General features: G+C 43.1%; 1 protein-coding gene across 3 annotated transcripts in view; it reads left to right on the top strand.

Moving 5' to 3' along the window:
• The window catches only part of MRPL3 (mitochondrial ribosomal protein L3), a 197071-nt gene that overhangs the window by 71150 nt on the left and 100818 nt on the right, over window positions 1-25103 (top strand). For all 3 annotated transcript variants that reach the window (XM_073630340.1, XM_073630341.1, XM_073630342.1), the window contains exons 5-6: window positions 11466-11565; window positions 16347-16407. In XM_073630340.1, the coding sequence (XP_073486441.1) occupies window positions 11466-11565; window positions 16347-16407 (161 nt within the window). The remainder of the gene's footprint in view (window positions 1-11465; window positions 11566-16346; window positions 16408-25103) is intronic.

Genomic DNA, 25103 nt, shown 5'->3' with positions numbered 1-25103 from the left:
TGTTCAATTGGGTTCAAGTTTGGGCTCTGGCTGGGCCACTCAAGGACATTCACAGAGTTGTCCCTTAGCTACTCATTTTGTTATCTTGGTTGTGTGTTTAGGGTCGTTGGCCTGTTGGAAGATGAACTTTCACCCCAGAGCGCTGTGGAGCAGGTTTTCATCAAGGATGTGTCTGTACATTGCTACATTCATCTTTCCCTCAATCCTAACTAGTCTCCTAGTTCCTGCTGCTGAACAACATCCCCACAGCATGATCCTGTCACCACCATGCTTCACTGTAGGGATGGTATTTGCCAAATAATGAGCGGTGCCTGGTTTCCTCCAGATTCCTTTTTGGCAAACTCCAGGCAGGCTATCGTGTGCCTTTTACTTAGAAGTGTCTTCCGTTTGGCCACTCTACCATACAGGCCAGATTGGTGGAGTGCTGCAGAAATGGTTGTTCTTCTGAAAGGTTCTCCTCTCTCCACTGAGAAATGCTGGAGCTCTGTCAGAGTGACCATCAGGGTCTTGTTCACCTCCCTGACTAAGGCCCTTTTTCCCGATCACTCAGTTTGGCCAGGTGGCCCGTTCTAGGAAGAGTTATGGTGGTTCCAAACTTCCATTTACGCATGGTAGCTGCTACTGTGCTCATTGGGACCTTTAATGCTGCAGACATTTTTTTTGTACCCTTCCCCAGATCCGTGCCTCGATAAAATCCTGTCTTGGAGGTAAAAAGACAATTCCTTGGGCTTCATGGCTTGGTTTGTGCTATGACATGCACTGTTAACTGTGGGCCCTTACAGAGGAAGTAAACCCTGATGGGTTTTACTTCCTCTTTGTTTCCCTGCAAAGGTAAAGCATAATGGGCTACTATGCATCGCATAGTAGCCCATTATGTGTCACTTACCTGACACATAATGAGCTACTATGCATCGCTGTGCCCTCTTCCATGAAGTGTCCATCTTCCTTCCGGGTATCGCGGCTCTGGCGCTGTGATTGGCCGGAGCCGCGATGACGTCACTCCAGCTCATGCGCGCAGGTGCCACCACTAACGACATGATTGCAGTTAGAAATGGCATGTTCAGTGCGCCTGCGCGCCGTTGCGCCGTAGACATCGGTGCCTGTCTTTTGTAAATATCTCCTAAACCGTGTAGGTTTAGGAGATATTTCTTGCACCTACAGGTAAGCCTTAATCTAGGCTCACCTGTAAGTAAAAGTGATCTGTAAGGCCGGGTTCACACTGGTGCAACACGACAGCCGTCCTACTTTGGATCCGACTTTGCCCTGCGTCTTGAAGCGGACATGCGTTCGACTTTCAATGAACGGGGATCCGACTTGGATCCCCTTCAATACCAGGCACTGTTTGGTATGAATCTTGAGGGGGAACTCCACACCAAATTTGAAATAAATTTATGGAAGGAACCCTCACAGAAAGAGAAAGAAGGAACACTTGTACCCACCGGTACAGAGGGACTTTGAAGGCGAACAGTCACAATATTATTATAAAACCATATTTATTTAGAAAAATTGCTTAAAAAAACATGATACTAAAAACATGATAATGATCTATATATAACATTGGTATACATCACAATTTGCATATATTTTGTTTTCTAAACCTAACATGTTTCAGGACGATGTCCCTTCTTCAGAGGCGTTTTATAGGAGAAAGAGATGGATGTATACAGTATTAATGTTTAAAGATGTATGTAATATAGCAGTATGTATACAAAGAATATATATATTTTTTTTTTTCTTAAGAGTTTGGAGTAGACCTCTGCCGCCAAATGTCCATCAAGAAGATGATGGGCCCCGCTCGTGCCCAGAGAAGCCCTCACAAAGGTCCCACAAAAGGATGACCACCACAGCGACACCGAAAGGGACCTTTTAGAGTGGCGAGGGGGGTGTTCCTTTAATCAGGCGTCAGTCTGCAGAGGGCTTCTCTGGGCACAGACGGGGCCCATCATCTTCTTGATGGACATTTGGCGGCAGAGGTCTACTCCAAACTCTTAAGAAAAAATATATATATATTCTTTGTATACATACTGCTATATTACATACATATTTAAACATTAATACTGAATACAACCATCTCTTTCTCCTATAAAACGCCTCTGAAGAAGGGACATCATCCTGAAACATGTTCGGTTTGAGGAGAAAATAGGATTCAGTTTGAAATGTTAGAAAACAAAATATATGCAAATTATGATGTATACCAATGTTATGTACAGATCGTCATGTTTTTAGTATCACATTTTTTTAAGCAATTTTTCTAAATAAATATGGTTTTATAATAATATTGTGGCTGTACCAGGGGTACAAGTGTTCCCTCTTTCTTTTAGGGTTCCTTCCATAAATACAATTCGGGATGTTGGCAACAATTTGGAGAATTTAATTTTTTCTCCTCGGTTCATTACTCTACTCAAATTATAAATAAAAAAACAGCATAAGTTCCCCCTCCAAGAGCATACCAGGCCCTTCGGTCTGGTATGGATTTTAAGGGGCATCACCTATGCCGAAAAAAAACGGCGTGGGGGTCCCCCCAAAATCCATACCAGACCCTTATCCGAGCACACAGCCCGGCTGGTCAGGAAAAGAGGGTGGGGACGAGCAAGCACCCCCCCTCCTGAACCATACTAGTCTGCATGCCCTCAACATGGGGGTGTGGGTGCTTTGGGGCAGGGGGGTGCCCTGCGGCCTCCCCCACCCCAAAGCACCTTGTCCCCATGTTGATGAGGACAAGGGCCTCTTCCCAACAACCCTGGCCGTTGGTTGTCGGGGTCTGCGGGCGGGGGGCCTATGGGAATCCAGGAGCCCCCTTTAATAAGGGGCCCCCAGATCCTGGCCCCCCACCCTATGTGAATGAGTATGGGGTACATAGTACCCCTACCCATTCACCTAGGAAAAAAAGTGTCAATAAAAAAAACACACTAGACAGGTTTTTAAAGTAATTTATTAGACAGCTCCGGGGGTCTTCTTCCGACTTCGGGGGTCTCTTCCTTCTTCTCCACGGTCTCTTCCTTCTCCTCCCGCGGTCTCTTCCTTCTCCACGCTCTCCGGCCTCTTCTCCGCGCTCTCCGGTTCTTTTCCCGCTCTCTGGTATCTTCTGCCGGGCTCCTCCGCTATCTTCTGCTCTTTTGCTAGCGTTGGCCCGGTCTTCTCCACCGTCTTCTTCCCTCTTTTTTCTTCTTCCGATGTTGACACGATGCTCTCTCCCGCTGTAATGCCGTGTGCGCTTTGCGCAACGACTTATATAGGGATGGGGCGTGGTCACCCCTTATGACGTCACAGTCCCATCATGCCCCCGGACTGACGTCTCAAGGGGCAGGGTCACGGGTGACATCACCCGGTGACCACGCCCCATCCCTATATAAGTCATTGCGCAATGTGCATGCGGCATTACAGCGGGAGAGAGCGTTGTGTCAACATCGGAAGAAGAGAAGAGGGAAGAAGACGGCGGAGCAGACCGGGCCACCGCTAGCAAAAGAGTGGGCAAAAGAGCAGAAGATAGCGGAGGAGCCCGGAAGAAGAACCGGAGAGCACGGAGAAGAGGCCTGGAGAGCAAGGAGAAGAAGGAAGAGACCCCTGAAGTCGGAAGAAGACACCTGGAGCTGCCTAATAAATTACTAATAAATAAAAACCTGTCTAGTGTGTTTTTTTCTTATTGACACTTTTTTCCTAGGTGAATGGGTAGGGGTACGATGTACCCCATACTCATTCACATAGGGTGGGGGGCCGGGATCTGGGGGCCCCCTTATTAAAGGGGACTCCTGGATTCCGATAAGCCCCCCGCCCGCAGACCCCGACAACCAATGGCCAGGGTTGTCGGGAAGAGGGCCTTGTCCTCATCAACATGGGGACAAGGTGCTTTGGGGTGGGGGGGCCGCAGGGCATGCGGCCTGGTACGGTTCATGAGGAGGGGGCGCTCGCTCGTCCCCACCCCCTTTCCTGACCGGCCGGGCTGCATGCTCGGATAAGGGTCTGGTATGGATTTTGGGGGGGACCCCCATGCCCATTTTTTGGGCTTAGGGGGTTCCCCTTAAAATCCATACCAGACCCAAGGGCCTGGTATGCTCTTGGAGGGGGTACCCATGCCGGTTTTTTATTTAAAATTTGTTGCGGAGTTCCCGCTCAAGATCGTCTGAGGACAAGTCGCATGCCAAATTCCGATTATGCAAGATGGCCATCCGACTTTGAGCCGACTTCAGTGATAGTCAATGGGCTGAAGTCGGATCAAAGTCGGACCAAAGTAGTACAGGGAGCATTTTCAAAGTCGGACCGACTTGTGTCGGACAGTTAGGATGGCTCCCATAGGGAAACATTGATTTTCACACGTCATGCGACATGAGCTCCCAATGTTGGAGCGTTTGTCGCACTAGTGTGAACACGGCCTAAGGGTTTACAAACCACTTTAAATAGACAGGTGTGTGCCTTTCCAATACACTGAATTTACCACAGGTGGACTCCAATCAAGTTGTAGAATCATCTCAAGGATGATCCGTGGAAACAAGATGCACCTGAGCTCAATCTTTTTTAATAAATTTGAAAAGATTTCAAACAAACTTCTTCTTTAATGCTGTCATTGAATCCATTGCGTTATAACGCTGTAACCAGTGTTAATTTTGTCGACTAAATGAATACTATTTTAGTCGACTAAAATACGACTAAAACTAAAGCAATTGAGATGACTAAAATACTAAAGTGGCATTTTGGTCAAAAGACTAAAATAGGATAGGACTAAATGGCATTTTAGTCAAAAGACTAAGACTAAAACAAAATCGAAATTCGACTTCAAAATTAACACTGGTCTGTAGTGCATGTTCATACCTCAATATCTTAAATACCGTATTTATCGGCATATAACACGCACTTTTTTCCCCTTAAAATCAGGGGAAAATCGTGGGTGCGTGTTATACGCCGATCCCCCGCTGATCTCCGCTGATTGTGAGCGGAGCGATCGCGCCGAGATACACATAGCCGAGTGTACTCGGCTCTTCTCGGCTCTGCTCACAGTCCTGCCCAGTCCCACCATTGGACCTGTGTTATGTCCATCATAGGGCGGGACTGGGCGTGACTGTGAGCAGAGCCGAGTACACTCGGCTATATGCATCTCGGCTCCGCCCAGTCCCTGCGATCTCATCGACACTCGCTCTGCTCCGCCGAGTCCCTCCGTGGCGCCATATTTAAATCTGTGCAAGGCTGCACCGGTGCAAGGCTGCAATGGACAATGGGGAATGCTGCACTGACATGGCTGCAAGGCTGCACTGGGGCAAGGCTGCACTGAGAAGGCTTCAATGACACTGACAAGGCTGCAGATGGACACTGATAAGGCTGCATTGATGGGCATTGTCCATGGGGATGTCTAAGAGGGATGTCTACGAGGACAAACGCGTCGGGTAGGACCCCACTGCCGCCATATTTTTACAGCGCTGATTTTAAAGACCTACATGTGAGTGTATCTCTTATTTTAAATAAATTTGATACTTCTTTTATGGAATTACGCTATGTGGCCTTTTTCCTTTTTGCTTTACATCATTGCCACCTACTTCTCAACATCATCTTGAGGGACATATTATTCTTGAATGTCCATCTCCACTATTCTTCCGGAACATCTACCATCACCCACCACCCAAGCCTGATTTGACCCAATTGGGCGTATGTCCTCTTGGGTCCACGAGATCCGGTAACCTTCTCATTGTCGGTGGTGGTGTACTTCTTCTGTCTTCACTTCAGATGTCACTCATTTGATTTGTTCTTCACATGAAGTCACTGCATTTATATTGACTATTAGCTTTCATGAGTCCTGTAAACATGGAGGACTGTCTTCTAAGTTTCACTTAGATGTTTCTCACCACCAATTGGACTACATTGCCCTTTTGTTACACTTTTTTTAGCGCTACACATATATTTTGGTCTTATTGTTGTATGCCAACATCCTATTGGCCGTGTTAGCTGCTTATTGGTTATTTGTTTTTTGGGCAGCGCAGAACTACTTGGTACAACTTCCACTCCAGCAGTATATAATGAGTTTGGAAATTGTAGAGAAATGTTAACTAATGCATTACAATTTAATTACATCCATTAGATTTTAGATGACTAAAATGAGTTTTAGTCGACTAAAACGTAGGACATTTTAGTCGACTAAAATGTACTGAAGATTTAGTCGACTAAATACGACTAAAACCAATTGCAGAGGACTAAAATGGGACTAAAACTAAAATGCCATTTTAGTACTAAGACTAAAACTAAATCGAAATTTGCTGCCAAAATTAACACTGGCTGTAACATAACAAAATGTGGAAAAAGTGAAGTGATGTGAATACTTTCTGGATGCACTGTAAAGTGGATATAAAAAGTCTACACACCCCTGTTAAAATGTCAGATTTCTGTGATGTAAAACAATGAGACAAAGATAAATAATCTCAGAACTTTTTCCACCTTTTAATGTGACCTATAAACTGTACAACTCAATTGAAAAACAAACTGAAATCTTTTAGGAGGGGGGAGTAAAAATAAAAAACAATGTGGTTGCATAAGTGTGCACACCCTCTTATAACTGGGGATGTAGCTGTGTTCAGAATTAGGCAATCACATTCAAACTCGTGTTAAATAGGAGTCCGTACACACCTGCCATCATTTAACGTTCCTCTGATTCACCCCAAATAAAGTTCAGCTGTTCTAGTAGGTCTTTCCTGACATTTTTCTTAGTAGCATCCTACAGCAATGCCATGGTCTGAGGTGAGCTTCCCAAGCATCAGAGGGATCTCATTGTTAAAAGGTATCAGTCAGGCGAAGGGTACGAAAGAATTTCCAAGACATTAGATATATCATGGAACACAATGAAGACAGTCGTCATCAAATGGAGAAAATATGGCACAAGAGTGACATTACCAAGAACTGAACGTCCCTCCAAAATTGATGAAAAGACGAAGAAAACTAGTCAGGGAGGATGCCAAGAAGCCTACAACAAAATTAAAGGCGCTGCAGGAATATCTGGAGTACTGGCTATGTGGTACATGTCACAACAATCTCTAGTATTGTTCATATGTCTGGGCTATGGGATAGAGTGGCAAGACTGAAGCCTTTTATTACGAAGGAAAACATCCAAGCCTGACTAAATTTTGCAAAAACATATCTGAAGTCTCCCAAAAGCATGTGGGAAAATGTGTTCTGGTCTGATGAAACCAAGGTTGAACTTTTTGGCCATAATTCCAAAAGCTATGTTTTGAGCAAAAGCAACACTACACATCACCAAAAGAACAGCATACCCACCGTGAAGCATGGTGGTGGCAGCATCATGCTTTGGGGCTGTTTTTTTCTTTAGCTGGAACAGGGGCCTTAGTCAAGGTAGAGGGAATTATGATCAGTACCAGATACCAGTCAATGTTGGCACAAACCCTTCAGGCTTCTACTAGAAAGCTGAACATAAAGAGGAACTTCATCTTTCAGCATGACAACTATCCAAAGCATACATGCAAACCAACAAAGGAATAGCTTCACCAGAAGAAGATTAAAGCTTTGTAATGGCCCAGTCAGAACCCAGACCTGAATCTGATTGAAAATCTGTGGGGTGATCTGAAGAGGGCTGTGCACAGGAGTGGGCAAAGAGTGGGCAAATATGGCCAAGTCAAGATGTGCCATGGTGATAGACTCATACCCAAAAAGACAGTGCTGGAATAAAATCAAAAAAGTGCTTAGACAAAGTATTTGTTTAACTGGTTCCCGACCGGTGCACGCCGATGTACGTCGGCAGAATGGCACGGCTGGGCAAATGGACTTACAGGTACGTCCATTTGAATTCCCCGCCATGCCATTGCGTGCGTACCACCGGCCGGGAGCTCCGTGAGTCGGGTCGCGGGTACCGCGGACTCGATCGCCGCGGGGATACCCGCGATCGCCTCATGGAGAGGACGAACGGGTAGATGCTGATGTAAACAGCATCTCCCCGTTCTGCCTAGTGACAAGTGTTACTGATCACTGCTCCCTGTCATCGGGAGCTGTGATCAGAGTAATGACACTGCTAGCCCATCCCCCTACAGTTAGTAATCACTCCCCTAGGACACACTTAACCCCTCCCCGCCCCCTACTGGTTAAACCCTTCACTGCTAGTGTAATTTACACAGTAATCAGTGCATTTTTAATCGCACTGATCGCTGTATAAATGACAATGGTCCCAAAAATGTCCGCCATAACGTCGCAGTCACAATAAAAATCGCTGATCGCCGCCATTACTAGTAAAAAAATAAATAAATAAATAAAAATGCCATAAAACTATCCCCTATTTAGTAAACGCTATAACTTTTGCGCAAACCAATCAATAAACGCTTATTGCGATTTTTTTTTTTTAACCAAAAATATGTAGAAGAATATGATCTGCCTAAACTGAGGAAATACATTTTTTTTATATATTTTTGGGGGATATTTATTATAGCAAAATGTAAAAAATAATGCGGTTTTTCTAAATTGTCGCTCTTATTTTGTTTATAGCGCAAAAAATAAAAATCGCAGAGGCGATCAAATACCACCAAAAGAAAGCTCTATTTGTGGGAAAAAAAGGACGTAAATTTTGTTTGGGAGCCACGTCGCATGACCGCGCAATTGTCAGTTAAAGCGACGCAGTGCCGAATCGCAAAAAGTGCTCTGGTCAGGAAGGGGGTAAAATCTTCCGGGGCTGAAGTGGTTAAGGGTGTGCACACTTATGCAACCATATTATTTTTAATTTTTTTATTTTTACTTCCCTCCACCTAAAAGATTTCAGTTTGTTTTTCAATTGAGTTGTACAGTTTATAGGTCACATTAAAGGTGGAAAAAGCTCTGAAATGATTTATCTTTGTCTCATTTATTTTACATCGCAGAAACCTGACGTTTTAACAGGGGTGTGTAGACATTTTTTATATCCACTGTATATTTGTGGTGGAAAAGATTTATAAGAAGAGAAACCTTTCATATGCTGCACATTAATTCACAATACCGAGGATCAGTGTTTGGGCACTTGCTGTATTTTTATTGTTATACTCCTGGGAGTAAATAATTTGGAGATCAATCTGCACTGTGAAAGGATTATATAAGGATTGGACTTGCACATGATCTACATTTGCACTTATTTTAAACTGAAGCTATGCACATTACATTTGCACTATTGTACACACACATTTTTAGTTCCGGGTCTTGCTTGTGGTTTCCCTACAAATGGTCTTTCCCTCATACTGAATTGTCATGCCTTGTTCTGTACCGTGTCTCTGTTTAGGGATATCCATTTTGTCTAGCAAAGAGAACAATAAGCAGCACAGTAACAACATCACCAAATCTCACTTCAGATCTCCTGAAACTAGCAGTCAGAGGCAGCAGTGCTATAGATCTCACACTGCAGATATACAGCTACATGTCTGTAGACAGAGGAGTGCCTTGGCACTTTCACATACTAGGTGCATTGCTATATTTTAGAAAGAAATCCAGAAAAAATGTACATTTTCAGGGGGCCCCTCAGGTATAATTAACATTTCTAGATGTTCCCTTTTCAGGTCTATGGTATTATGTCTTTTATTGGGGTTTGTCATGTTTTTATTTAGGATTTTAAATATAGTAATGGTATTGTTTCAAAAGCAATAAATATTAACTACCCGTGCTGGGACACAATCTTTAAACAAGTGGATATAAGCAGCTAAGCACAATTTGCAGGTAACAAATTAAAACTAGTATAAAATCGTAAGAGTGCAGCAGTATTTTACAAAGAACTTAAACAGTGTGAATTAACATAGTTAAAAGTGTGCAAATACAAGAACTGAATAATCCTATACCAATTTCCTTTACATTATCATTATCACTACTATTGTTGAATATTGTATATGGCAACTTTATTTGTATTATTACTTACTTTACATAAATAAAAATGTGCAAACACCAAGAATAAACTTGAGAGTTCATTCATTATCCTCATAAGGACTCAAGTGGTGTGTAATGTCAAACAAACCAGAAGCATCCTCCACCAACAGTGACCACATATAGTTGCTTACCAGATATCCATGACAACTACAAAGAAAGAGCTCTCAACATGCACAATGATTGGGGTGAAATTCCAGGTAGAATCAGTCTTTTGGTTCAACTCACTTGCTCCAATTCCTCTAGTATCAGGATCAAATCACCACCAAAAAGTAGTAAATCTCTCAAAAACATACAGATCATAAAGGAAGCAGAACCATCTCATAGTGTAAATAAAACAGTATTTGTATTGCACATAACATAGGATAAAAGAAGCCCAACATATTGATAGTTTTGTTTCCAACCAAGAAAGATGGCCAACAAGATGGCCGTGGTCTATTTCGGTACGTGATGATGTCCTACATTGTGGCTCCACCCAACTGTTTCACCGTCATAAGATGGCGTCATAAGACAAAACGCCAACCCCAATCATTGACATTTACTGCGCTTGTTGACTGCTTTCTTTGTAGTGATCATGGATATCTGGTAAGCGGCTATGTGTGGTTAATGAGGATTCTTCTGGTTTGTTTGACATCACTCATCACTTGAGTCCTTATGAGGATAATAAATGAACTTTCAAGCTTTTTCTTGGTGTCTGCACTTTTAACCCACCTTTTTGTAGTGGTTAATTCACACTGTTAAAGTTCTTTGTAAAATAGCACGGCACTTTTACTGTTTTTATAATAGTATTGTTTTACTATTTTGTCGACATGTTTGCTTCTGCAGCGTAATTGCGGCATCAATGTTTTTTGACGTCATTTATTAGATATTTTACAAAGAAAAAATAATGAGGCTGTTCACAGCAGCCAGGTGTTCAAATTCATTTTCTAACCTGCACTGTGAAAATATACAGCTAGGTATAGCTAGAATCTAATTTGTTGCTATGGGAAATGGCTTATGTTTTCTTGGCTCAGTTTTATAAACAAGTCCCATTATGTCTTAAAATGGTCTTGCAGAAATAAAATGGGATTTTCTTTTTTGTGACCTTGCCTAATAAATGGGATTATCCAAGTGTGACTTTACAGACTGCCCACTAAATTGCTTTCTGTAAGATTAGGATTGCTTTGCTTCCAATTCCGGATGCATGGGCTCAATAACTCGCTGTATAAGTTTAACATAGTAGTAAACCCTCAATATAAAAATATATATTTTGCATGTAAGGTAATTGGCTGTGTTCATAATTTAAACATTTTCACTTAGGGGTGTACTCACTTTTGTTGCCAGCAGTTTAGACATTAATGACTGTCTGTTGAGTTATTTTGAGGGAACAGCAAATTTACACTGTTATACAAGCTGTACACTCACTACTTTACATTGTAGCAAAGTGTCATTTCTTCAGTGTTGTCACATGAAAAGATATAAAAAAAAAAAAAAAAAAGTGAGGGGTGCACTCACTTTTGTGAGATACTGTAAGTGTCAGTACCTACTGTATATTGGGTTGCCATATGCACACTCAGTGCTTCACTTTGTTGAACTTCCCACACAGTTGTTTTTTTTTTATCTTGCAGAGATCAGAAAGTTTTTTGGAGTTCTATAGCGAAGCTGCGGTACCACCAAAGCAGAAAATCAGTGAATTCAAGGTTTCGGACAATGCCATACTAAAGCCAGGTATTATCCAACTTTCTGCTGTTTTCATCTTGAAAATTACTTTTTACTCTAAACTAGGAATGCTTTTGTGATTTCAGATACATAAAGATAACCTAAATACAGTCTTATATAATCGATTTTGTTGACACTTTTCGGATTCATGTATTAAGCACTTCAATCCCGGAAGGTTTTACCCCTTCGTGACTAGAGCACTTTTTATAATTTGGTACTGCGCTGCTTTATCGGTAATTGCACGGTCATGCAATGCTGTACACAAACAAACAAAATTTGCATCCTTTTTTTCCCACAAATAGAGCTTTATTTTGGTGATATTTGATCACCTCTGGGATTTTTATTTTTTTGTGATATAAGCGAAAAAAGTTTTGAAACAAAATTATATTTTCTACTTTTTTATTTTAAAAAATCCAATAAACTCAATTTACTCATACATTTAGGCCAAAATGTATTAAGCCACATGGGAAAAAAACCCTCAATAAGCGTATATTTATTGGTTTGCACAAAAGTTATAGCGTCTACAAACTAGGGTACATTTTCTGGAATGTACGCAGCTTTTAGTTTATGACTGCCTATCTCATTTCTTGAGGTGCTAAAATGGCAGGGCAGTACAAAACCCCCCAAATGACCCCATTTTGGAAAGTAGACACCCCAAGGAAATTGTGCCCATGACGATTGATGATGACCGGTGAAAATTGGCAAAAAATAAGTTGTCACTGAAATGATATATTGACAGACTGAAGGGCCTGTTATGCTCTTGGAGAGGGAACCCCATGCCGTTTTTTTTTTTTTTGGCGTGGGGTTCCCCTTCAAGATCGTCAGAGCACAAGTCGCATGCCAAAGTCGGAGCACTCCCTGCTCCCCCCCACCCCAAAGCACCTTGTCCCCATGATGAGGACAAGGGCCTCTTCCCGACAACCCTGGCCGTTGGTTGTCGGGGTCTGCAGGTGAGGGGCTTATCGAAATCCGGGAGCCCCCTTTAATAAGGGGGCCCCCAGATCCAGGTCCCCCACCCTATGTGAATGAGTATGGGGTACGTCGTACCCCTACCCATTCACCTAGGAAAAAAAGTGTCAATAAAAAAAACACATTTTGACAGGTTTTTAAAGTAATTTATTAGGCAGCTCTGGGGGTCTTCTTCCGACTCCGGGGATCTTCTTCCGACTTCGGGGGGCTCTTCCTTCTTCTCTGTGCTCTCCAGCCTCTTCTCCGCACTCTCTGGTTCTTCTCCCGCTCTCCAGTATCTTCTGCCGGGCTCCTCCGCTATCTTCTGCCGGCTCTTTTGCTAGCGGTGGCCCGATCTTCCCTATCTTCTTCCGATGTTGACACGACGCTCTCTCCCACTGTAATGCCGTATGCGCAGTCCGCAGTGACTTATATAGGGATGGGGCGTGGTCACTGGGTGATGTCACTCGGTGGCCCCGCCCCTTACTACGTCACAGTCCCGGGGCATGATGGGACTGTGGCGTAATAAGGGGCGGGGTCACCGGGTAACATCAATCACCCAGTGACCACGCCCCATCCCTATATAAGTCATTACGTATCATGCATATGGCATTACAGTGGGAGAGAGCGTCGTGTCAACATCGGAAGAAGAGAAGAGGGCCACCGCTAGCAAAAGAGCCAGAAAAAGAGCAGAAGATAGCGGAAGAGCCCGAGAGAAGAAGAAAGAGACCCCTGAAGTCGGAAGAAGACCAACGGAGCTGCCTAATAAATTATTTTAAAAACCTGTCGTGTTTTTTTTTTTTTTATTGACACTTTTTTTCCTAGGTGAATGGGTAGGGGTACGATGTACCCCATACTCACTCACATAGGGTGGGGGGCCGGGATCTGGTGACCCCCTTATTAAAGGGGGCTCCCGGGTTCCGATAAGCCCCCCGCCTGCTGACCCTGACAACCAACAGCCAGGGTTGTCGGGAAGAGGCCCTTGTCCTCATCAACATGGGGACAAGGTGCTTTGGGGTGGGGGGGCCGCAGGGCACCCCCCTGCTCCAAAGCACCCACCCCCCATGTTGAGGGCATGCGGCCTGGTACGGTTCAGCGCTCACTCGTCCCCACCCCCTTTTCTGACCGGCCGGGTTGCGTGCTCGGATAAGGGTCTGGTATGGATTTTGGGGGGACCGCCACGCCGTTTCAGCGTAGGGGGCTCCCCTTAAAATCCATATCAGACCCGAGGGGCTGGTATGCTCTTGGAGGGGGCACCCATGCCGTTTTTTTATTTAAAATTTTGCGCGGAGTTCCCCCTCAAGATTCATACCAAACACAGTGCCTGGTGTTGGCGGGGATCCAAGTCGGATCCCTGTTAATTGAAACTCGGACGCATGACGGCTTCTAGTCGCAGGGCAAAGTCGGATCCAAAGTAGGATGGCTGTCGTGTCGCACCAGTGTGAACCCAGCCTTAAACATGTAAACACCTAAATTCCAAAACGAGGCTGGTCTTAAGTGGTTAAGACGGCGATCTGACTTTGATCCAACTTCCATTATATTTAATGGGCTGAAGTAGGATCAAAGTCGGTCCAAAGTAGTGCATGGAGCATTTTCAAAGTTGGACTGACTTGTGTCGGGCCAGGTAAGACGGCTCTCATAGGGAAAAATTGATTTGCTCATGTCTTGCGACATGAGCTCCCAAAGTCGGAGCGCTTGTCGTACCAGTGTGAACCCAGCCTCAATCATCGATGTTCGGCGGTGACTTGAGATTTTCCAGGTTTTTCCCGACCACAGGGTAAGATCTAACGGTGGAGTTTCTAGTACTCTGCTGACGTATGCTCTATACGTCAGCAGAAGACATTTGGTTTAACAGGACTAACTTGGAGGTGATTCCTTTATCAATGACCATCTTATATGCTGCTCCCATTGCTCCCATAGTGTTTAGCAATACGTGGGCATAGAGGAGGAGAAAGGGAGGGAACTGTAATTTACAACTCTGTATACGCCCACCCACATATGTGAAACTATAGTCATGTGGGCTGCTTAGATTGGAAGGAGGAGGAGGAAGTGAATGACTTACACCCTTTTCACACTAAGGTGCTTTACAGGCGTTTTAGCGCTATAAATAGCGCCTGTAAAGCGCCTCTCATGCCACCCCAGTGTGAAAGCCTGAATGCTTTCACACTGGGGCGGTGTGCTTGCGGGACGGTCTGTAAAGTCCTGCAAGCAGCATCTTTGTGGCAGTATGGGAGCTGTCTAAACACTGCTCCTGCACCGCCCTGCCCATTGAAATCGGGTGCTTTTAACCCCTTGTTAACACCTTCTTTGGGGTTAAAAGCACTGAAAATTTAGCATATGTACTAGGTGTGGCAACGGCCAAACTACACAATGTCAAACTACAGCAGGGACACAGACAAGAGGGCGGATAAACCAGGTTTTTTGCAATCTATTGAAAACAAATGCTCTAGTGTCTAAGTTTACAGTTTAGAATGATTTGGATTTAATGACACTTTAATATTTATCTTTTACAGTAAAAGGTAAGGCATTAAGGGAAGGTTATAACCCCAGTCAGTTGTTTTGCCATCTGTGTCCCATGGGGGAGATTTTCCTTCTATTCTTGTCCCACAAAGCAGGAAGTGACAGGATATCCTGCCAAAGTGAGGGAATTCCTGGTTGTCACCAGAACTAGTGCCTCCCATTGGAAGATCACACCTATGTTTCTGTTCAGGTGACAATCCAAAATTTTGGATTTTTTCTCTCTTCAGTGATAACAATAAACAGAAAAAGAGGATGATTTTTTTTTCTAATAGGAACACAAATTATTCTAATTCATCTGAACTGTATCCAGAACAGAAAAAAGTTTTGCTTTTAGTTATACTTTAAAGTAGATGTAACCGTAACTAAATAAGAATTGGGTTGTTAAAGCGCACTGTGTATTATAAACAATTGCTTTTGCTTAATACAATAATTGTTTTCACCTTTTTGATTTTTTGTTGCATCTCAACACTGCTGATCTGCTACGTCCATTTTTGCAACTACTGTACTTTAGTGTCCACATGTATGCGCTCCAGCAATGGCTGCAGGGCATTTCATTGGGTTGAGTTTTGTGATGGGAACAGCAGTTTACCATGCCTGCATAATGTGTGTTACATTGGCCACTTGTGTAGCCCTAAAAGTAGCTTGGATGACCATGCAGGAGCACAGTTGGAAAAGGGGTACAGAGCGTTTTCAACCTGTAACAGAAAGTGCCTAAACTAAGGACCTTCATGGTAGGGTTACCAGGTATTTCAATTTGTAGGATGCCAATTTAAAAAGTTTGAAAATTACTTTATTGGGTATTATATGAATACCCAATAGTGCAGTGCTCATGAATTATAATACATATATGAATTGAATATAGTGCTTAAACTATGCAAAAAGCTAAAACATGATGGCTCGGTCCTCTCTGCTCCTCCATGCTCATTGGAGCGCTGAGCTGTGGAGGGGCGGGGAGCGGTTGTCTCAGCGTCTCGCTAAGAGGGCTATTAATTCTGGCACCTGGCGGATCCAGACTCCCAGAGTCGGGATCACGCCGTTCCTGGACTGATCTGTGTGACATCAGCAGAGAGCGGACTTCAGACTGCTATCTGCTGCAAAATGGATCACAGGAGTGCAAAATGAATTGCATTCCTGTGACCCAAAGGAGAAGCCCAGCCAAACGATCTCAGGTTGGACTTCACCTTTAAGCTTACTGTATATGGAATTTTAGTGATCGGAGTTCCATACACTTTATCAAGTCTTCATCCATGCTAAAATTACAGTGACAGGGTTTTTCAAAGGATTTAGTGACCAAATTCTTTCTCTGTCTCTCTTACTTTCAGGTACTCCCCTTTATGCGGCACATTTCCGTCCTGGTCAGTATGTGGATGTCACTGCGAAAACGTAAGTCTTCCTCTACCTTCCTTGCTTAATTATTTATTTATTTATTTTTTATAAATCTCTTTATTGTTTTCCTTTTCTTCAAATTAACAACACTAGCACAAATACAGTACACACTTCAAAAACACAATATACAAAAAAAAAAAACCACAATACACATTAGTCAAAGTATACATTCCTCATTGGGATCCTCATTGGATCACAATAGCATTTTTTTCCCCCTTTTCCTTCTCTATCTTCTAATAAGTAGAAAAATATTATCTAAAACATAAAACCCTTCCGGCGCCACAATATCCTTAGCAAATCATATCACAAATAAACCATATCATCTATAAAGCAATATATGTGTCTGCATCATATCTGAAATTTAAAAAAAATCCCCCAACAATATACATTTTTAATTTTCAGTATTAAACAATTGTACCTGCTAATTTCAGGTTTTTCTGAAGCTCTCCACAAGTGGTCCTTAGCTTTTGGACAACTCTTCTGATTCTTTTCACTCCTCACTCCTGTCAGAAATCTTGCGAGGAGCACCTGGTTGTGGCCAGTTTATGGTGAAATTATGTTTTCCACTTCTGGATTATCGCCCCAACAGTGCTCACTGGAGCATTCAAAACTTTAAAAATCCTTCCATAACCAATGTTTTGCAACAATAAGGTTGTAAGGGTTTAGAGAGAGCTCTTTCTTTTACTCATCATGAGATGTTTCTGTCAATAAATGGTAAAGAGACACCTTTTTTAGGCCATCAGTTGAGACTGAACCAGCTGATATTATTTGCACGGACAAGAGACAGGATTTCTTTCTAATTACTGATAGATTCTTTTTTCCCTGTGTTATTCCATTTTTATTACACATAACTTAATTTCTGAACATATTTGTTTTAGTTTCTTTGTATATATGGATTGCATGAGTTGTTACTGACATGGTGAAAATTTCTTGTCAATAGCACCTTTAGAAATATATTTACCTAGAAAAATGGTGGCGTGCTCAATACTTATTTTACCCACTGTATAATATATGTAAAGCGCAATGGTTGGCTCTGTATAAATACCTGTAAGTGGTCAGTCACACTAGCATTTGGGTTGCTCTTAAACCACGTGGTTAATCCATACTTTTACTGCCAACAAAGTGCTACCCCCTTTAGCTGCAGAGGCAGCAGCTGGGAGTGTCCGCATGCCGTGGCCACAGTGCTTTGTAGCTGCAATTAGACTGTGCACTTTGCAAGTGCAGTTGTACTAATTTCCCCCAGAGCTTAGTGAATGTGGTAATTTCCATCCTTCAATCGTGCTGTTTTGTTGTTCTTCCTGGCACCTGATTGGGTATTTTTTCAAAGTGGAGCTTCACTACATTAACTAAGCTTTGGGGAAAATAAGTGCAACTGCACTTGCAAAGGGTACGGTCTATTTGTCTTTAGTAAATCAACCCCTATGCCCTTATTTCTGTGTATTATACTAAGGTAGGTCTGAACTTCACATTTATCTTGGTGCTTTCTGGTTAAGTTGCTCAGTGATTACTATAGTTTATTGGAGTCTTATTCTTTCTGCAGCTGCAATATAGATTTTCATGTCTCTTTGCCCTTAAACTGATGAAATTCCAACAGTTTGAAGGTTGCTGATATTCTAAAATCAATAGTGTTGAAAGATGTTTTGAGAAATACAAGACAAAAATATACCACCTTGTTTCCAGCATCCAAAGGTTTCCACCTTTCCTTTGTTGTTTAAATGTCTCTGTCTATTAGTGATCTCAATATAAATGTTCCTGCCAGGTCCACAATGTTGATAATTAACCAGCTTAACATTTCTTTAACATTGAAAAGTAGAGCCATTTATTACAGTATATTCTGCTGATTATGACGTGTCCATTCTAATTAGATAAATGAGGGCTGTTAGCTGCATACTGCAGATTATTTTTTTCACCCATGTATCTTCATTTCCTGTGCTATAAAAACATCATATGTGTCTTTCTATGTGACTGTAATGACAGCTGTCGGTATATATAGGAAGGCCAGTATGGTGGCCTGAATTTATGGGAGGAGCGCAGAGGGTATTTAACCACCTCAATACATTGCACTTTCGCACCTTCCTGCCCAGGCCAATTTTCAGCTTTTAGTGCTGTCACTTTTTAAATGACAATTGCGCGGTCATGCTACACTGTACCCAAACTAAATTTTTATCATTTTTTTCCCACAAATAGAGCTTTCTTTTGGTGGCATTTGATCACCTCCTGCGGTTTTTATTTTTTGCTAAACGAATAAAAAAAGTCCGAAAATTTTGAAAAAAAAAGTTTTTCTTTGTTTCTGTTATAAAATTTTGTAAAAAAGTAAGTTTTCTCCTTCACTGATAAGGCGGCACCGATGATGATGGGCACTGATGGGCACTTATAGGCAGCACTGATAGGTGGCACTGATGGGTGGCACTGATGGGCGAAACTGGGCACTGAAAGGCTGCACTGATAAGTACTTATGGGTGGCACTGCTGGGCACTGATAGGCGGCACTGATGGCTGGCACTGATAGATTTCACTGATAGGCATCACTGGTGGCACTGGCAGGCATTTTTAATTGGCACTGATTGGCAGCTGCCTGGGCACTGATTGGCATTTCCCTGGTGGTTAGGGTGGCATACCTGGTGGTCCAGTGTGGTGGCCATCCCTGGTGGTCCTGGGCAGGCATCCGAGGTAGGGCTGCGCTGATAAACAATTAGCACAGTCCACCCCCCTGTCAGGAGAGCAGCCGATCGGCTCTCCTCTACTGAGGAAAAGCCAATCAACGGCTCTTCCTATTTACATCGTGATCAGCCGTGATTGGACACGGTTGATCACGTGGTAAAGAGTCTCTATCAAGACTCTCTTTACCTAGATCGGAGTTGTGGTGTGTCAGACTGACATGCCGCAACAACGATCGCCGCGATGCGCACCCCCATATGGCGTCCGATCAGGGTATCGCAACCTTTTTGCCGACGTCATATTGCTATATGGTGGGCGGCAAGTGGTTAAGCAGTCCACTCGCCCATGCTCTTTGTCGGTTCAGTGCACAATACACGTCACTGGGCTGACTCTTCCCAGCTCACCTCATGTTCGTAAGGATGAGCTCTGGCGTGTTCGCGCACTCCATGTGCAGAGCCTGGCAGGAAGTCGGCACGGCTCTGCGCTAATCACAGGCAGTGAGACATTTCCCAATCTCTGCAGCCGCACATCGGGTAAATGTCTCATTGCCTGTGATTAGCGCAGCGCCGTGCCGACTTCCTGGCGGGCTCTGCACGTGGAGTGTGCGAACACGCCAGAGCTCATCCTTATTTGTGAGTCTGTGCATTCAATCGCAAGTGCATTGCAGCTTCTCCGTTCGTGGTCTTCGTCGACTGTTCCCACTCACTGTCGCAGGTAGTATTCGAACCTTTTCGAATCATGTGCATCCCGTTTGTAAAAAACCTGCCTCCGAGTTGTTGTAGCTCATGTCCCGACATCATTCGGCACAGGCTTAGTACATTCGTAAGTTCCTTCTGCCAAACATACGATTCATTTGTAAATCCAAGCCTCCGAGCCGCTGTTGGGCGTTGTCTGATATCACTCACCATAGGCTTCACTGGTTATAAGATTCATTGTCCATGGGGTTGCCGTCTCATCCATTTGGAGATGAGCATGTATTATTTGTACGGGGCTGACTGAAGTGGTAATTAGACCCACCTGGTGTCTTGTCTGCACTTGATTAGCCTGGGGGGATGGGTGGTTGGTTGGTGTTCGGTTTCAGAGCAAGGGGTGGCATACATTCTACAATACAACCAATACAACCAATTCGTATCAGATTAATTTAATACTCCTTACTACCTATCGTATCAGATTAATTTAATACTCCTTACTACCTATCCGTATCGGATTCATTTCATATTTTCTACAACCGATTCGTATCAGATGCATTGCATAATTTCTACTGTTGCCGTTCGTTGTTTCCCCCATGACCTTGTGTTTTAATTCCCGCAGCGGTATTTACGAATCGTTTGTACAAGGTTCTTCTCTCATTTATTTGCCAAACCAAAGTTATTTTCTGTGCGTCATGCATGGCGCAACACAACACTCTTTGGATGTGTTTCACACCCGCTCCAGTCCAATGCGAACCCAGCCGTGGTCACTGTCGCAGGTAGGATTCGTTACCGTGTTAGTCATGTCATAATTCGTGGCCACTCGCAGTGTCGCCCGTACCGTGTGTTCAGTTCCCGCAGTGGAACTCACAAATCATTCTTGGTACTTCTCACGTTCTATTTTCTACACCAAACCTTGTTGTTTTGCCTTATGCACGGGCCACGGCATCACGCCACACCTTCCTAATATGTTGCACTCCAGCCACAGTCCGCCGCGAACTCACTGGCTTGGCTCACTGTCGCAAATAAGATTTGTTACCACATTCTTTATGTCCTATCAATTTGTTACCATTCGTTGTCTCCCATATCGTTCGTTAGTTCCCCCTATGGAACCTAGGAATGAAACGGCCGTTGTCCTTATCCCTTATGCCTGCTCGCTTAACCACTTCCCGACCGGCGCACGCCGATGTAGGTTGGCAGAATGGCACGGCTGGGCAATTGGGCGTACAGGTAAGTCCCCTTGAATTTCCCACTGTGCCATTGTGTGCACGCCGGCTGGGTGCTCTGTGTGTCGGGTTGCAGGTCACGCGGATTCGATCGCCGCGGGGCTACCTGCGATCGCCTCACGGAGAGGACGAACGGGGAGATGCTGATGTAAACAGCATCTCCCCGTTCTGCCTAGTGACAGTGTCACTGATCTCTGCTCCCTGTCATCGGGAGCAGAGATCAGTGACGTGTCACAGCTAGCCCATCCCCCCTACAGTTAGAAAACACTCCCTAGTACTGACTTAACCCCTCCCCACCCCCTAGTGGTTAACCCCTTCACTGCCAGTGTCATTTAAACAGGAATCAGTGCATTTTTATAGCACTGATTGCTGTATAAATGACAATGGTCCCAAAAATGTGTCAAAAATGTCTGATATGTCCGCCATAATGTCGCAGTCACAATAAAAATCACTGATCGCCGCCATTACTAGTAAAAAAAAAAGATTATTAATAAAAATGCCATAAAACTATCCCCTATTTTGTCATCGAGATCCTTGCAATCACGCAATATTGTCTCAGCAACCTGACACTCACTGAGACCCTTGCAACTATGTGATACCGTCTCAGCAAACCTGACTGTGAGACCCTTGCAACCGCGCAATATCGTCTCAGCAACCTGAGACCCTTGCGACCACACAACATCGTTTTAGCAAACCAGACTGAGACCCTTGCAACCACGCAATGTCGTCTCAAAAACAAACCTTCATACTCGTCGAGACCCCTGCAACCACGCAATATCGTCCCAGCAACCTGAGACTCACTGACACCCTTGCAACCATGCAATTTCATCTCCAGTAGTATAAAATACTTCGTGGCATGCATCTATGTGCAAACCCGCATACAAACTAGCAAATACACCACAGTGGCAAACAATCAGCCACACAAACACGCAGCGGCACCCAGTTGGCAATTCATCTCTGGTTACACGTGGGCCACTCATCTTTTCTCTGTCTTTCTCCCTGAGATTAGTTCAGGTTTCCATCTGGCACCACGTTGGACTTTATAAAAGTATAGCAGAGGTGGGGTGGTTGGCGCTACCTATGTGCAGAAAAGCAATCTGTCAGGTCACCCTTTATATAACCCAAAAGAACTCTATAACTAATTAGGTCAGTGTGGTATGAATAGGTCTACCACCCTATATGAGGGGTACATGGATACACCTAGATAAGGGCAAACCTCTGCCTAAAAACCACTAAAGGGTGAATTCACAGAGATAAACTTAAAGTACATCAATGCCCTGAAAAGTGATCTTACAGGTTACTCCTTATATGGCATGAAAAATAAGGTCACAATAGTATAGTAATAAAACTGCGCCCTAGATGTGGGGGTGAAAAGATGTAAGGGTCCACCTATTGAGGATAAGTGTGCAATGATACTCCTATGACACCACTAAAAACATACAAAAAAAAACTGACATAAGTAAAATTAAATTAACCAGTGATATTAGTGAATACACCCTCGTATTAAAAAAAGAATACGATATTATAAAAAAAAGTCCAAAGTCTGTATATATCCAGTGACGATAATATTGTATATTGTCCAGACACCACTAGCTAGTAAAAAACAAACAGTGCTCCAAGACTGCTATATTGGGTGTGATGAGAAAAAAGAGGTTATTATTATTATTATTACCAAAAAATATATAAAAAATATAAATATAAAAATGTATATATTCCAAAAAAAAATTAAAAAAAAATATGCATCAAAAGCAAAAATCAAACCAGTTGCATCAAAGATAAAAATAGCATCAATTGCAAAAAAACACATAAATGCACCCGTTCCAAATGTGAATCAATGTTCATGCTTTAAAACAAATAATAGTTTGTGCTTAAAACAAATAATTGCAGGTGACTTTAGTGTTCATGACTCTTGCCAGGTGACTTGCGTGCTCCCCCTCATGGGTCCCCACTCACCAGCTCCTATAACCCCTACAGGGGTAGTGCGCATATAGATCCGCAATCTATCTCAGTTAGAGTTATGAGTCTTTTAGTCTTTTGCCCCCTTTTCTTGGCATACCGACCAGACCACCAATGCACACTTCTATTTATGTTGTAAGTCTTGTCACGTGTTTATGTGATCCACATCTCTCTCGATCATAGGGCCACAACCATTAATAATGAATATGAAGAGATATGTGCTGCTGCTGCTGCTGCAAAGTTTGAAATTCCTGTTGGCTGCTCGCAATCTCTAATACCTCTGTTGTTGGTCATGAATAGTATTGGTAACAGGAGACCCTAATCGTGAATTCACTCTAGGAGATCATGTTTGTTGCTCGTTGTCGAAATTCATATAGTAGTTTGTATGATGTAATTGTTCTTTTTTTAAAGCCTATTGCAGAGGGCACATTGTGATGGCAGTAAATAAAAAGATCCTGATACTCCACATGGGAAGAGAAAACACTGCATGTGCACCGCTCTGAGGTACAACACTGTCGCTGCAGAGTGCTCACAGCTTTGCAGGTAGTCGAAAGCCACCCTGTAGATGTCAAGACCCTGGGAGGGGCAGAGGGACAGGTTGTCTTGTACAGAAAGCCTCTGACATTCCCAGAATACTACAGTGGGTTAAAGGATAAGTTCACCTTAAAAAATAAGTAAAGAAATAAATGCACTTTTTTTTGCAGATATATAAATATATTTTATTTTTTTATTCTTTTTAGAAGCCTGGAAAGCATTGCACCAGTAATCGGCAGTCTCCTGCAGAATGTCCATGTAAGCAGTCTGCCGGTACATTGTTTGAGCAGGCGGTTTCACACTTACAAGAAGAATCAATGAACTACCTAGTGCAGTCAACAGTAAAATTGAGAACTACAAGCCGACAGCCGCAAAGGTGTCCGTACTTGTAGTTCATTCATTCTCGGAACTCTGCCCACACAGCTGCGCTCTTTTAAAAAGTGACAGCTGGTACAGGGATCTTCTTCCTGTACTGCTGTCACACAGAGGCAGCAGATCCCTGAATGGCTGCAGGAGTAGGAACATGTTACATGGTCCACTCTAAAAACAGGAAAAACATGTAACATGCTCCCAAAGGTGAACTTATCCTTTAACCACTTCAGCCCCGGAAGGATTTACCCCCTTCCTGACCAGAGCACTTTTTACAATTTCGCACTGTATCGCTTTAACTGCTAATTGCGCAGTCATGCAATGCTGTACCCAAACAAAATTTGCGTCCTTTTCTTCCCACAAATAGAGCTTTCTTTTGATGGTATTTGATCACCTCTGCGTTTTGTTTTGTTTTTTGCGCTATAAACGGAAAAAGGCTGAAAATTTTGAAAAAAATGATATTTTCTACTTTTTGTTATTAAAAAAATCCAATAAACTCAATTTTAGTCATACATTTAGGCCAAAATGTATTCGGCCACATGTCTTTGGTAAAAAAAAATGTCAATAAGCGTATATTTATTGGTTTGCGCAAAAGTTATAGCGTCTACAAACTAGGGTACATTTTCTGGAATTTACACAGCTTTTAGTTTATGACTGCCTATGTCATTTCTTGAGGTGCTAAAATGACAGGGCAGTACAAACCCCCCCCAAATGACCCCATTTTGGAAAGTAGACATCCCAAGGAAATTGCTGAGAGGCATGTTGAGCCCATTGAATATTAATTTTTTTGTCCCAAGTGATTGAATAATGACAAAAAAAATTTTTACAAAAAGTTGTCACTAAATGATATATTGCTCACACAGGCCATGGGCATATGTGGAATTGCACCCCAAAATACATTCAGCTTCATCTCCTGAGTACGGGGATACCACATGTGTGGGGCTTTTTGGGAGCCTAGCCGCGTACGGGGCCCCGAAAACCAATCACCGCCTTCAGGATTTCTAAGGGCGTACATTTTTGATTTCACTCCTCACTACCTATCACAGTTTTGAAAGCCATAAAATGCCCAGATGGCACAAAACCCCCCCAAATGACCCAATTTTGGAAAGTAGACACCCCAAACTATTTGCTGAGAGGCATGTTGAGTCCATGGATTATTTTATATTTTGACACAAGTTGCGGGAAAGTGACAAATTTTTTTTTTTTGCACAAAGTTGTCACTAAATGATATATTGCTCACACAGGCCATGGGCATATGTGGA

The sequence above is a fragment of the Aquarana catesbeiana genome, linkage group LG05, assembly GCF_042186555.1.
Source record: "Aquarana catesbeiana isolate 2022-GZ linkage group LG05, ASM4218655v1, whole genome shotgun sequence".
Classification (NCBI taxonomy): Eukaryota; Metazoa; Chordata; class Amphibia; order Anura; family Ranidae; genus Aquarana; species Aquarana catesbeiana.
This window is presented reverse-complemented; position numbering and strand designations above follow the sequence as displayed.